The 15,326-nt window shown below is 46.5% G+C and overlaps 1 protein-coding gene across 3 annotated transcripts in view; it reads left to right on the top strand.

Moving 5' to 3' along the window:
* VPS45 (vacuolar protein sorting 45 homolog) overlaps window positions 1–9,994 on the top strand; it is a 28,398-nt gene extending 18,404 nt beyond the window's left edge. For 2 of the 3 annotated variants that reach the window (XR_011136612.1, XM_068922159.1), the window contains one exon: window positions 9,366–9,994. Coding sequence is in view for 2 of the 3 variants with exons in the window: in XM_068922159.1 (XP_068778260.1) it covers window positions 9,366–9,453 (88 nt within the window). In the remaining variant the exon portion in view is untranslated. The other variant, XM_068922160.1, reaches the window with a different exon arrangement.
* The last annotated feature ends 5,332 nt before the right edge of the window (window positions 9,995–15,326 follow it).

Here is a 15,326-nt window from a genome sequence, read left to right as displayed (position 1 = left end):
AATTTGTGATGCCTGAGGGATCTTCCTCACACAGTAAATCACAGAAATGTGTGTAAATGGTCTGAGCCCAGCTTTGCTCATTACGGCTGAGGGACGTATTATCAAGCGGAAGTTTTAATGTGCATTTCACTGAATTCAAGGGCAGGGAAGTAGATGTGTATGGCTTTTTCCTGCTTATAAGTCACCACCCAGATTAATATGAATGAGAAGCCAGTGCAGCACACAGGAATTCAAAACTGACTGTGGTCTCATGGCTCCTGTTGGAGCAGCTGCATTCGATACCAGTGAAGTTAAGGTACCTATGATTAGAACTGAGTTCTATGATTAAACTGCTAGCAGGCTCTCTGCCGCCCACAAGCCTGCAGAGTATTGGCTGTGTCTTTCACGTTGCTCCCTGGAGAAAGGAGCTTTTCTTATTGGTTTGCCGTACACTCCAAGTTGCCTTCTTTGGGAGGCCAACCATTTGTAAAGGCGTAATCCTTTCAGGAACTGAGTAATGCCAGGAAGCACTGACCGCTCTGAGCTACACTGATTTCCGAGGCCCCTGTCTCTGAAATGTTCCAGGTAGCTGACTGTTGGAGCTGGAAGGGCTGCTGTCAGGCAATGATGATGGTATTTTGCTTCCCCGGCACTGAGCTGAATGAGCCATTGGGCATCAGGTTCTCTGTTGGGATTTATAGAAAGGTAGAAAGCGTCTACAGAAACCTGTGACTGGTTTGCTGTGATCGGCCAAAAATTCCTATCAATATAGAATGCATGGTTTATTTCCTACGAAATGCCTGGTTTATAAGTACAAATAATGTTTCCTGAACTCAAATCATTCAACTGAGTATCTGGGCACGGGTGAAAATTTAGACCATATATTACGATTGTTTCCTGTCAGCATGGTTTGTTGCTAGCCCAGCAAAGAATTCTTTCAATACTTTCCCTGCTCCTCTTCAGCACACTGTTCTCTCCCTTTTCATAAAGATGTTGTTGCGGCCAGGAGCTGATCAGTTGATCGGAAGGAGGGTAACGTCAGGAATGTGACAGGTGACCAACATCTCTCCCATGTGTTGCAGCAGGAAGCGTGGTGAAATATAAGTCCTGGGAGAGCCCCTGGAGTTGTCCAGCAGCTGCTCTGCGCTTAAAGGGAGCATCCCACTCTAAGCTGCAATGGAAGGAGAGCTTCAACCTTACCAAGCAGAAATGCAGACAAAATGCAGTCCTGGAATGAGAAGTTATGTTTTTCAACATTTAGGATGAAGTTTCCAGAGCTGACTAAGAGCTGTAGGTGCCTCAACAGTTTAGAAAAAACTCTTGTCCTCAAGTTCAGGAAACACAGTATTAACACCACAGGCGCTGTATGTCAGAAATACAGCTGTCAAGCACTTCCTTGACCTCAGTTACTGACAGGTGGACCCAAGTGTAGCTAAAAACTGGCTTGGTTTTCAGGCCATGTACATGCACTGCTCTTGCATTAAAAGAGTCCAATGTGATACTCAGGCAGTTTTGCCCTTCCTTTTCATGCCTGTAAGGGACCTTCAGGTTGCAAAGCTGCCTACACAGAAGTAGTAACAATTATCTTGCAAGGCAATCCAGTGGCTCCTGTCGTCACTTGCTCAGAAAAAATGCCCAACCCCCCCAAATTTAGAGTGCCCTCTCTGAAATTTGCCCTTTACTTTAGCTTAATACCAAATGATTGGAAAGCTCCTGAACTGGTGCCACCCCAGAAGCGAATTGCTTTTATGAACTGGGTTACAAAGGCAAATCTGTATTAGCCCACATATCGACCAATTCCTGCACAAATTACCCAGCTTCCTCAACCTTCTGCTTTACAAAGTAGCCTTTGAACTAAATCCTGTTTTAGCCAGGCCTACAAATAGTAAAATAAAAGGAGCTCAGCAAACATATTAGCTGCTCTTTGACTGAGGAAAAGAAAGAAGTTGTCAAGTTGTCATCTTGCAAGGATGCAATCAAAGCTGGTTCCTATTCAACCTAATGTCCACTGTAATTTCCTAGTCTACCCATGTTGAGGCTGATTTTGACATCTACCAACAAGTCTGTATCAAACTTTTAACAGCATCTGTGCTGTGAGCCTAGATGGTACTGTCATACCGCACTAAATACAAATAACTCACTAACTGATACAGAGATCTCGGGGAAGGTATAGTTTTCACACCATATTGGAGGTTGAGACCTGCCCTGAGAGTGGATCTGTGTAGTTGATTCAGCAAAAACTGTCATGGGCGGGGGGGACAGAGAAAACTTACTGGCAGCATTTTGAGTAGGAGAAGGAAAGCAGGGTGCCTGGTAGACAGGGTGCGAGGATGGATGGTATCAGTTGTAGCGTTTGCAGCTCTGCTCTGACCTATGAGGTGATGTTAGGCAACTTCCTCCTTTGCCTGTTTGCACCACAAGGTCTTTTAGCAGGGACTGCCTCTCGCTTTTGCTGTATGAACTGCAAAATTTGGAGCTACACTGTTGGGCTCCACTTCTTAGATTTGTGCCGTAATGAGTAACATTAGCTAGTTAGGGCTTCTACCGTGACTAGGTTTTGGCGCAGTCTCTGAATTATTTACGGAAAAACTAGGATACTGTATCAGAATTTGCATTTCAAAGAATGAAGTCAAAAAAAAAAAAAGGAAAAAAAACCCTGGCTGTTGCTTTTTAAGGGCTGATTACTACAAGGTCCTATCTGGGAGCTCCGGGATGAGGACTCTCAAGGTTCCCCTTCTAAAAATAGCACTGCCCCAAATGATTTGCTTTCCCTTAGTGGATTGAGTAGGTTTTCCTTAATGATGAAAGGCCACATTAGCAATAATAAACAACTAGAACTTTCCAGTCAGCAATCTTGGAGCACTTTCCAAGGGAAGGTTGACCTGCTTAGCTCCTGTGCAGAGAGGAGGAGCAGCATGTAGAGCAGAGCAAGATGACTCAATCAGAATACCTGAGAAATGAAGAAAAGTTTCCTGTCAACTGTGTGTTAACACAGATTCTAGCAAAGCGCACGAGGATCATGTTTTTCTCCGCAAACACATCTGAGGTGTCCAATGTGAGGAAACCTAGATTTCATTGCATCCTAACTCCTCTAGTAATCCACTGACCTTCCTTTAATGAACTGTTGCTTATTTCTGCTGGATTAGGGTTGATATCTCACAATAAACAAGGAGATTTTTATATTAATGCTCTGAGCAGCCCATGTAAGCACACTAATCCTGTGCTTTCATTGTTCTTACCAGTCCAACTTAAATTGTGATCAACAGCTGTGTTTATAGAGTGGGGGATGGCTTAAGGGATATCCATTCTGCTTTTTTTTTTACAAAGCAGGAGACAAACAAGCCTTTGGAGCTGGTTATGTTGCTAGTTACATGTTTGTAGGGAAGATTATCTGTTTAAGAGACCATCTGCATTGTCCAGTGAATATACTGTGAGTAGATGCTTAAAAATTGGGGATGACAAATACTCTTTTACACATCATTCTGTGTTCACGAAGAAGGTCTCAAAGTGGTCACAGTAAGTACTTGTTTAACGTTTCTTTATGCTACACAGTGATGTCAAGGCAAATTTGGCCCTATTGATCTTTATGGATTTATATCCATATACATGCAAAATAGGGGCAGGCATTGAATAATGATGCTCATACTCTGAAGTAAGGCATGTAGTCTAAGGGACTCCTTATAAATAAATGAGGCTACAGAAGCTAACAGGCTCTACTGTTGGAGCTTATTCTCCTAATTTAAAAAATTCCAGTGTTTTACAAGGTATGAGAAGATTTTTGTTTCTTGTCTTCCTTCCTTTTCCTCTAAGACAGATTAACTGCATGTAGTGCACCCATTCCTTAGCCTCTTTCCTGACATTACCTATGGACAGGTCAGTCAGTGATAGGGCTGATGATGTGGCTTGGGTCTTCTCTTCCCAGGTTTGGGACTGCAACCAAGGGTTAGGAGAATAAATGCATTAAAGCATTTGGGGTGCTAAAAAGGTTAAGTGATGAAAACCAGAGAAATGCTCTTTGATTTTGTGTGGAATTGTGCCTGCTCAGTTTTGCTGCAGACTAGGCCTTAAATCTGGCCCATCTCAGTTTACTTAGATTCTTTTTTTTTTCCCCATTCCCATTAACAGGCAACCCTCTCCCAGTTGAGTGTATGAGGGTCTGAGGGTATGCATTTGCTAAAGCTTTGAATCCTCTGAGAAATGCCAACAGGGTGGAAAAAATCTGTTGTTGTCAAGGAATTTTCTGTGTTTTTCTAATCAAACCAGATTGGCTGCCTCTATTACTTTTGAAATTTTGGCAGCCCTATTAAAAATACTTCTATTATTACTTGATTATCAACAAGGTAAAAGAGCCTTCCCAGCCATTTTCCTGCATGAAGAACCTAGATAACAGCTCACTGCAGAGCTGTGCCCAGTGTATGAGAATTGAAACACCACATCTGCCCACTTAATGAAATTCTTCTACTAGAGACTTACATTGAGCATTAAGTTTTCAGCAGTTCCATTGCATCTGTCCATTGGTAGAACCACTTGATAAATGAAGACCTGAGTGTAGAGCTCCTGTCTGTTTTTTTTTTCCCAGCCACATAATGAGCTATAATGGGAGGGCTGGAAGGCTGGAGATTATTGATCATAGTATATAAAAAAAAAACCTATGTAGTATGTTTTTAAATTATATTTATGATGAAAGTAAGAGTTCTTTCTTGCTTTGGTGCCATTCCTCAACACTGACCATAGCAATGTCTTTATTGACCTGCAGGAACCAAATACATTTGGGCAAAACCATGCTGGACTTAAATCTGTGGGTTTTCAATTGCTGTCCGCTTGGAGAATGTCAAAACACTATTTAAGTTATGTTTGTGAGAGGTCATGTGCTCATACCAAAATGCAGAATGCAAAGGGGGCACTTAAAACCCATGGCATTGCTGTACAGTGGCATCTGGGCAGGGAGTGAAGAAAGAGCAAAGAACGTAATTACTGGACTTTGAATTTAGGAAGTCAGACAGCCTAACATGTTTGGCAGTGCCTCCTAACTGCTCCCCTTCTCTAGGCTGAAATCTGGAAAGAACCACCTCGAGCTTCTTCCACTTTGCAAAGCAAATTCAGTGTGAGGGAGCTGATTCCTTATTGTTGGCAAACAGTTTTACCACCAGTCCCATGGGCAACCAGCTCTGTGCTTTTCCTTCACAGGCAAATGGATATCTAGGAAATTCTTTCAGGTTTGGGGGAGAAAGGGTTAAAAGTGATCAATAATTGGCTAAAAATGGAAGAACAAGACCAGGCGGAACATCTGGTGCTTGGGGCTGACTCATCCAGAGCACAGGTTAAGCACAAACCTGCTGTGACTAATCCAAGGGGATATCTAGCCTGACCCACTTACCCAGTTACAGTAATAGCTTGGTTGCCTTTCCTGTGCCAAACCTCCTCGCGGTGTCCTTAGCTGGCTGAGCCTGGTAACTGGATACCTGGGACTACGAGAGGAGGGTTTGTACTAGCCATGGTTCCTGCTCACTCTGGAGAGAGTGAGGTTTTAGAGCAGGGAGAAAAGATCAGTCCTAATTCTCTTCGTGCTGTGTTATTCCTACTCTAATCAGAGGCTTTCCCAGCCCTCAGTCAGAGTTAGAGTAGCTGTGACCATTGCACTTAGATGCACACGGTGTTGTTCACAGGATCCTTTGGGTCCTGGGAACCAACAACCGCTGCAGCGCAGTACATCTTTACTGGGCTCGAGCTCAGCCCTCTGCTGCGGGTGAAGGTTTGGCTCCTACACCAGCTGCACTGCAGACAGGGAGACTGTCTTTAGAGGAGAGATTCTCAAAGGTGGTTGTGCTGCCCACTTTTAAGACCTTTCTGAAGTATAAAGGGACAGTGTCTGACTGAATCTCCCTCTCCACACACACACACAAACACTTCCCATGTAACAAATAAACAGGAGTCCCCTTTAAAAATAAAAGCAAGTCATTCTCTGCTAAGAACTCAAGTCTGCCTGACTCTAATGCCTAAAAATAAAACTGGAGGAGGGACAGCACACTAGCTGTAATCACAGAGCTGAATGGCCATAGTGCAAGCAATGTTCCTATTACACCTCCTATAAATCAGGATGCTGCCCTCCCAGAATGCACATTTCTAAACAGTGTGGTGTTAAGGTCTGGAAATTGGTGCAGGCATTTGCATGAGGTTTGATTTTTAAACTCTCATGATGCACAACCCTAGCAGGTAGACCTGTTTTAGACCTATTTTAGGGGCATCACATTTTTGTAGGATTTTTTCCTTTTGCTCTGTATCCTGTGTGTGTGTGTTTTTTTTTTAAGCATTAATGTTTGGATAACTTGATCAGCATATTGAAAGAATGAGTCAACCTAGAAACTGGTAGCACTGTATAGCATTGCCAAAGTAACCATCTTCCTGGTAACATGTCCTCATTAGCTCTTATGTGGGAGCGTTGCTGTGGTTTTGCAAAGTGTTCAGCTGCCTCCCAAACTGCACGGACCAGCAGGTGTAAATGACTGCGATGAAGTGATGCCCGCGTGCCAGAGCTTCATTTTGTGTGAAACTGTTACAGCTCTTTTGGCTTCAGACACTTCTTATACAGATGTAGAGAGAGATGTCTCGTGAAGGTTTATTCACGTGTATCTTGCTCTGGGGTGTTTGTATTACAGCAGTGCTTGGAGACCTAGATGCTTATGTCCTAAGAGCTATGTCAGCACACACAGGAGAGGATGGTCCATTTATATTCCAAATAAGGCTAGTTATGTGCAAGATGGAGGTAGGGAGCAGCACAGGGCAGGAGTGAGCTCTCCAATTACTTGCTGGTGAAACTGGGACTAACTCTGAGCTTGAATCCTAGTCTAGTGATCTCCTCAGCAGGCCATGCTGCCTTTTGGCTTTTGCAGGCAGGAGTGTCATAAAAAAGCACATAAAAGCCTATAATCAAACAAAAACAATGCAAGAAGCTTTAAAGCCTTATCCTCTGAGAGGGTTTTTTTCCTCCCCTGGAAAGGATTGAATCAGTCTCAAACCTTAACCCACTTTTAGACCTATTTAAACAACTGTGTTTCCAAGGTTTAGCCTTCTTGCTCTTGCGCGCTTTGCTGGATTAAGCTTTGCTGTGATTTGTGAAGCAGGGTTGAGGCTGCCGGAATGCAGGCGTGATGCAGCTGACCTTGGTTTAGCTCCAACAAATACCACTCTTTATGTATACCTACTTCTCAGCTTGCTGTGCATACCCCTCCACCCAGATAAGACATGAATCTGTGCTCATGACAGGTGTAAGCCTGGAAACTAAAATGCTGTGGCATGTTTCAGGGATAAAATTGGCCTTTGAAGACTGCTTGATGACAGAATGGGTGAAATGCATTTTGCAGACGTATCAAGGTAGAAACCATCTCTCTTGCTGCATGACCTAGCGCCACGGAACCACAGCAGGCAGTAGAAATTCCTCATCGATACAGTTGCCTAACAATTATCACCTCTTCAGCCATGCCCATGCAAGGATTTTAAAGCACTTTGCAAGCATTCTAGAATGGGACTTTCCAAACTATCAAGTGTTTAACCTAACCCTGCTCCTAAAGATGTAATGGGGAATTTTACTGCTGCTTAAGTGGAAACAGTTTGGGGCCAAGACTGAACAGCTTTGCAAATTCAGCTTTCAGTATCCGAATCAGAGCAGGACACAGAACTGAGCAGTCCTGACGCCCAGACTGCTGCAGCCTCACTTCCTGTTTTGGCCATTTTTAGTCTCTGCAGTTGGCCCACCCCAGTCCCCAGCAACTGATCTCCACCTGACAATGTTTTCTTGGAAAGCTGTTCACCTTTTCAAATATGGCTCTGGATGAGGTGGGTTGGTTTGGTTTGGTTTGGTTTTTTGTATTGAACCATTGCTCTGGTATATGGCTGAGCCATTCAATTGGCTTTATGGGCTAAAATTGCACAGTCTCATATTGCAAAGTTCTTTGGCGCGTAGGCCCCAAACTACCTTAAGTTTCCTCTGAAAATCATACAGAGCAAAACACTGAGAGACTAGGATGAAACCAAGAGTGCGCTTAAGCATTTTGCTGGATCAAAACCTTCCTGAGATCTGACTGAATTAATGGTTAGTGCCCAGAGGTTTCCATGTGGCTCACTATTCCGATTTGAAGGACAATCTGTAAAGGGGCCTAAATGAACGGGCTAGAAACTGCAGGGAGGATCTTGCTGTGGATGTGAGTTCTGCAGCTAGGCCAAGGAGCGGGTTGGTAAGTGAGTCACAGAGCAGTGACCCAGGCTGCTCAAGGGGCTGCCTTCCAGAAAACCCTGGCTGTAAAATGTCAAGGATGCCTCGGCAGGAGGTTTCCACCCTGCCTCTTCCTGCCTTATCAGCTGCACAGGAAGACTGAGTGTGAGCAGAGAAACAAGCCTAAACGCTGGCCTTCCTGGCTTTGTTACTAAAAGTTGAGTGGGGTTGTTGGCTAAGTCCAGATGCTGAGCTGAGGCCATGAGGAACTGTTGTCCTCATTTTGGAAGCCTTGCAGGTCATAGCATGGGGAGGGGAGAGACGAGAGACCACCTCCAGAAAGGATGGAGCTGTTTAAGGATGAACAGCCACGTTAAGTGAAGACGTTGACGTGGTGACCCATGCCTGGTGCCCCAGGTTTTGGTGCACAGGGCAGGTCGTTGCAGTCCCACAGCGTTGCGCTTTGCTCTCTGTGATTAAATTCATCCTGGCTGGTGTGAGGATCCATCACTGGAAGAGGGGAGCTTCCTCTAAGGCTGCCTTTCACTTACTGCCTTTTAGATTTTCACTTACTGCCTTTTAGATTAATGGCTCCTAGCTTTAGCTGTCCCAACCTGAGTTAGTCAGCCCCATTGCCCCTTGCAAGCAGCCGGCGGAGTAGGCCATTGAGAAGGTGTTTCTGTCCATTAACTGCAGAGGGAGACTGTTAGCCTGAATGCCAGCTCTTAGGATGCTGCCTTTACGTGGGGGGAGATAAGTCCTGATCTGAGTGTCTCTTGTCACGTGCCCTCTTCTTTCCCGTCAGTCCCTCGCACTCTTCCTGGGCCACTGCCTCCTCACTGCTGGGCTTGATATGAGCCTGAGGAGAAGGAGCGTTGTTGGCACTGGGAGTTGGATCCCTGCTCCTGGGTCTCCTTTTTGGTTGGATCACATGCCGTTGTGGGCAGGTCCTTTCCTTCCTCTTTGCCCTCTTCACCACATATGAAAGAGTGACTCTGTCACTCTTCCCCTCATTCCCAGTGACACCAGGGAGCAAACAGATGTTTACGCAGCTCTGAGGTTGTGGAGCGCTTGTTGGTTTTGTTCAAAGGTTTGAAGCCAGCTCGCGTGGTTACTTTCTGTCTGTGTGAGTGAAAAGTTGGCCCTTTTCTCTGCTAACCTTAACTTTGCTTGGCAGCTTCCTTGAGGAAGTTACAGCTTCTGGGTTCCGCGGCCGGAGCACTGAGGGCTCCCAAGTTACTCCAAGGTCAAGCAGCAGACGGTGAATTGGGGAGAAATTCCTGTCTCGCCCATCCATAGCTTCCACAGACTGACCGTACAGCTTTGGAGCAGAACTGGACGTTCCTGCACAGTGCTACTTCCCCAGCTTCCCCTATCCATGCCAGGAACCATAATGTGCACTAAAAGCATCTGGGCAGTGAATGCTGAACTTGGCGTCTGCCTTGATGGACCAGGACATGCCCCAAATTGCAGCACCCTCATTGTCTTCTCACTAATACAGCTCCGAACGGGACACGCCTACCTAATTGGAATTGTAACCTGCAGGAGAGCCTGGGAAAAATGTCACTCCAGTGCAGAGACATTGAGTCTCTGCAGCTCTGCTGGCCTGTGGGAAAGCTGTGCTCTTACCTGATTTTTTTCAAGACATACTGTACGAGTCCACTAATGAACATCTAATGATCCTGTCCCAGACTTCTGTGTGCATCTCTGGAAGGTGAAGCTAGTTATTATGGGCACTAGCAGCCCTTTGCTCTGCTCAGTTGTCTGTATATTTTGAATCCTATTAAATAACCCATTTTGACTGAACCTCTTGTCTGTTAGATGATTCCACAAATTCCTTTCATAATGCCATTGAGGTATAATTACGTTCTTGCTCTGGTCTATTAACTTCTGTTTACTTTAGGAGACCAGCAAAACTCCCTGCCCTCTCTCCTGCCCCCATGTTGTGAACTGAAAAAGTGTTGTGATTTTTTTTAACAATAAAAATTATTCTATCAGTAATAAAACATACTGGGTTTGAAAAGAAACAAGAGAATTGTAATTCTGGAGCAGACCTGGGAGAAGAGAAGGACAATTGACCTTATCCTAGCCTGGGAGCTAGACTTGGATAGTGCTGCCGCTTGTTTCCAGTGCCCTGACCGTGGGGAACAGATCTCTGGCAGTGATGCCTGAGAGGGATGCGCTGCTTCCACCCTCCTTCTCCACCCTGCTCCCTCTTAGTAGAGGCAATAACGCTCCTGTTTATTCTTCTCGGTGTCACATCCCTCGGTTGGTTCTGGGGAGGAATCTAAAGAGTAGCACACTGCACCTGGGCCAAACTCCTCTGCGGTGACACATAGGGGAAGGTAGAGATGAACAGGGTGAGCGCTGTAATCCCAGCTCTTACCTCCTGCTAGAGTCCAGGCATCCAGAAGAGGAATACAGGCTCCTGTTACTCTGTCTGCCCCTTCAAGAGGAATCCCTTCCGAGTTTCCTTTTATTTGTGCACAGGTACTGTGAAAAGCAGCGCAGGTTAGGAGTCAAAACAGATACTAACAGCCTGGGTGCCTGGCTTCTGTGAACGCCCATTACTGATGAGGAAATCTCTCCCCTTAGCTCTTGCTTTCCCATAATTACATAAGGCTTGAGTGTCTGCCTCCCTGAGAGCTCTGCAGAGCTGCTATGGATGGAAAGTACATGAATTCAGACTCATTTTTCTGGCTTAATTCCCTGAAGCAAGGTCACTCCGAGCCTGGGCGCCTGTCCATCCAAAAATCTCCCTGCAGTGCTGAAGGATTGATGGTATGTGCACAGTGGAGCTGCTCCAGGGCTCCCGCATGAAAACAATGGGGCCAGAGCACAGGGCAGAGTTCCCACACCACATCGTTAGGGAGCACTTCCTTTCCTAACTTGGGACCGTCACACATTGTTTTTGATGGCATGGGCACTGCTATCCCTTCTAGTCCGCCGTCTTCATCCTTGCATCTAGGAAGCTTGGCACGTTTTGCTGCTCTCTTCCCTGGGGGATTAATGCCCTGCAATATTGCAGTCTGTGTCAGACAGCGGCGTTCAGAGGTGGGGTTGCCACTGTTGCTGGAGGCAGGAGAGAGAGGGGAGAGAGAGAGAGAGAGAGAGAGCGAGATGTAATGAAACAAGATGTCCAGGCTTGGCTGGATTTAGCCAACAGGTCTCACCTTATCAGGCAGCTCAACTTCACAACAGCATATTGTAAAAAGTTGTGCTCCTGGTACCGAATCCTCCATGGTAGATAAAGACCATCCTAAAGCTTGTGACGTTGCATCAACCTTTCTGAGTGAAAACCTTCTCTCCCCGGTCCTTTTTCAGTCTCCCTGGTACACATTTTTGCTTATTGGCAAATGCAAGCATTGAAGGTTTGACCAGGCCTGACAGGAGATCCTCAGGACCCATCCCTGCCCCTGCATGGAGTCATATTTTTTCCCTTGCTTCCCCCACATCATGAAGGCCTTGAGGATGACACTGCCCTCTGCAGAGGCTCAGATTAGAGCTAACATGCTGTACATTGACTCCCTTTCAGTCAGGGTTGGGGTAAGCAATCAGACCTTTTTTAACCCACGGTTGATAAAGGGATTGGAGAGAGAGGGCATGGTGCCGAGTTTTGTTCTGTTTTGTTTTCCTGTCCGTTCATCTCACGTTGTCTCTATCTCACCATCTTCCACCTCCAGCTTGGAATCTCACTGCCTTTTGGTCAGGATTGGGCCCTGCTGGCACAGCATGCTTGTGCATCAGGACTTGCCTGCAGGTGAAGCAAAGTGTTCCTCAGAAAGAAGTCAAAACCGGGCTCTCCAGCTGAAATCCCTGGCTTGTGATTTCTGCTGGGCAATCAAGAGAGGCCTCTGGGGCACCTGCTGCAAGGGCAGCCGGGAGTGAAATCACTCGACAGAGCAGGAGCCCTTGTGTTGGCCCTGGAGCTCTGCGTCGTGCTTTTCCGACGCTCGTGAGACCCCTCTGCTCTCCCCAGCGAACTCGGTTGCTGCCGTTGGTCCTGCAGAAGCACGGGGGGGGGGGGGGGGGGGGGGCAGGCAAGAAAGACGCTGCACTGCTGAGATGGGAGCAGCCTTTCCTGGCAGAGCATGTGCTGCTGCGAGGGGCTGCCTCCTGATGGGACCCCCTGTTACTATGCAGGGATTGTCAGGAACAATTCCCAGGCCAGTGCACTTTGGCAATGAAGAGGGAATTGGGGTCTTTGGTTCGTGAAAAGCTCTAAAGCTACCCGAGGCTGCGTGACACAAGCCAGAAAGCTTAACTCTGTAGTTCCTACATCTCATTTATAACTCCTGCTTAAGCTAAAGCGCACGTAAGAAATGCACCCGACTTTTATTTAAAGCATGTATCCCCCAGACTGTCTGTCCTTGGATTTTTTTTTTCTTTTTAAGTACACATTGTAGCTAAAATTGGACTTGCTTCAACTTTCAGCCACTGGATTTTGCTCTGCTTTTTCTTGCAGAGCTTTCTGCCTTGTCAGTGGGTGCACGCACCATAGGCAAGACCATTTCAGCCCACCATATATGTGGGGCTATTAATTTGCCTTCTGGAGGCCATGTAACTTACTGGATGGGGGGTAGAGAAGCAGCTCCCGAGGCCTGCGTCTGACATCTTAGGCAGATTCTGCTCTCCCATCCGGAAGGAAAAGCGTATGGCTCTGGTTTAGGGCACCTTGAACAAAAGTCGTCCCCCCCCAAACTAAACTAAACTAAAAATCAGTTTCCCAGGGCATTTGCTCATGGAAAAATGACTGAGCTGAAAGGGAAACAGCAGGGCCCTTGGTAGGAGGTGGGAAGACTCTCTGCGAGGCTGGTTCCTTTATCACTCCGTTGAGCCATGGCTTTTTGTGGCTCAGCTCGTATTGTTCCTGTGCTCACAGAAACAAAATGGGAGAGTCTCAGTCTTTCAAACCCTTGCTTCTTTCCTTGGCATGGGTGACTAATACTTCTGCAGATGGAGATTTATTGGGCAATTGCTAGGCTCCCTGCAAAATGAGAAGAGCCTTGTAATTTCTTCTTTTGGCCACAGCTTCAGGCTGTTCAAGAAGCAGGAGAAACAAGAGAATATAGACGGAATAATGTCCCTTGCTGTTTTCCATACCCAAGTGCTGGAATACAAAGTGCAAGTTGCTGATATGTGGAGGATGTGATGATAATAGTTCAGACGGAAAGGGAGGTGATGCCTCTACGTGATGCTGAGACTGGATGTGCCTGAGGCTGAGCAAAGGTTTTGCACTAAAGCTGCTTTTTCAGCGCAAAATGCAAATGTGGTGGCATTGAAACACTCTGGAAATGTGTTTTGCTGAACTGTTGAGGGTTTTGTTGTTTTTTCAGTATCAAAACTCTAGAGAAACTTTTCATTTAGGAAATATCAAAACAATTTGAGACGTATGAAATAAAAAATTCTCCTTCGTTTCCAGCTCTCCCTTTCTTTGTAACCAAAGGTGTTTAAAACAGCTCAGAAATGAAGTATTTTGCTCAATGCACTGCTCTTGCTTTATTTGCTATTTTCTGACCAAAATGGGACTCTGGTGGTTTGTGCTGGCTGACTGCAGGCTGCCACCCCTGGCATAAGCAGTTGTGTTGAGCGATGGCACCAGTGGATGCAAGGGCTCTGCAGTCCCCACCATTAAGTGACGGGCCCTGCAGAGAAACCCGCAGGTGAGTTTCCAGATCTCTGATACATGGCCTCTAATCAGTGATTGACTTGGGAATTAACAAGCCAGATCAAATGAAATGAGCTCCTAAATCCCTGGGAATTATCTTAGCATTCACGTTCATGTGAAGCAAAACAAAAGAGCACAAAGAGCCAGAGCCTGGTGGCATGGAGGGGGCCAGCCAAGCCTGGCTAGCAGTCTCTCTCAGGGACCCTGCCACAGGTGTCCTTGCCAGCTTTGTGACTCACCTTGGAAAAAGTACATATCCATCGCCATGCGAAGGGCAGATCCTTCCCAGCCAGCGTGTGCAAGCCATATCTGAGGGATGTGGAGAGGATCTACAGAGATGTCAAGCCCCATGCTGCAGACCTGTGTCCCCCAGGGAATGGCAGTAAGGATGGAGCAACAAGGAGAGGCAGGGTTGATGGAGCAATCCCAGAGGGGTAAGTCCTGGCAAAGAAACCCTGTTGAGATGCATGTTTTTCAGGCTGCTGTGCCGGCTCAGGCAGATGTTGCTGTGTTGGTCTCTCTCCTCCCCTCTCAGCTCATGTTTTAGACTCCACAGACTCCAGCGAATGCTGCTTCCTCTGGTTGTCCTCACACTCCAAGACGCGCTAGCCTTGTGCAAGGTATGAAGCTCTGGATGGATTCCAACCTTACCATGTCTGTGCTTACCATCTTACTATTCTCCACAGCCCCTATTTGCCTGGGATGGTTAGTCTGCAATTTCCCAGGCCAAGGCCCACCCTATATCCTGCTCTGGTTCCTGACCTCCCACTCCTGTGTCGTCTTTTCAGTCCTGAGCTATGTTTGTAGAGCTGCCCAGTTTGTTAGCTCTCTGCAAATTTCATTAGCAGGCTGGTTTCCTCCTCCTTCCAGATCATTAAATTAAAGATGTTAAATAAAACTGGACCTCTGAGAGAGAAGAGATGGTAGAAAGAGAAAATACACTGCGGTAGGAGCACATAGGAGAGACATTTCATAGGCCGGGGTGGGGGGAACCTTCCAAACTTGTCTATAACTAAAATAAACTGCAGGGGAGCAGGGGAAATAAAGGCCTGCTTCTCTGTTACATGGAGGCCACTTTTCATCAGACTGGCTGCGCTGCAAGGTCAAGAGAGGGCGGATGCTGAATTTGCAAGTGCTTTAGGGCACCAGTGAAAGGACCCTGCAGCACATCTCAGGAGAGTTTGCTCTACCTTTACATGGGAAATGCTGCACCAGGAGTGGACAGAGTTCTGGACTGAGTCTCTGGAGACCTTGTGACTATTCCTGCCCTTTCTGCTAACTGGCTGGGTTGACTCATATCTCAGTTGTCTTAGCTCAAACTTGCCCTCGACCCCAGGTTCCCAATTGCCCAAATTTGCTTGCCAACCCCCTAGCTCATGTCCACGCTGAGCCAATCTGATCTCCAGGTGTGAAGCTGCTGGGAATGGGGCAGAGCTCTGAGGAAGCTGCCTCTTAGGACGGCTCTTAGAT

The sequence above is a fragment of the Struthio camelus genome, chromosome 30, assembly GCF_040807025.1.
Source record: "Struthio camelus isolate bStrCam1 chromosome 30, bStrCam1.hap1, whole genome shotgun sequence".
In the NCBI taxonomy this organism is placed as follows: domain Eukaryota; kingdom Metazoa; phylum Chordata; class Aves; order Struthioniformes; family Struthionidae; genus Struthio; species Struthio camelus.
The sequence above is the reverse complement of the archived record's forward strand: the minus strand, read 5'-3'. Positions and strand labels throughout refer to the sequence as shown.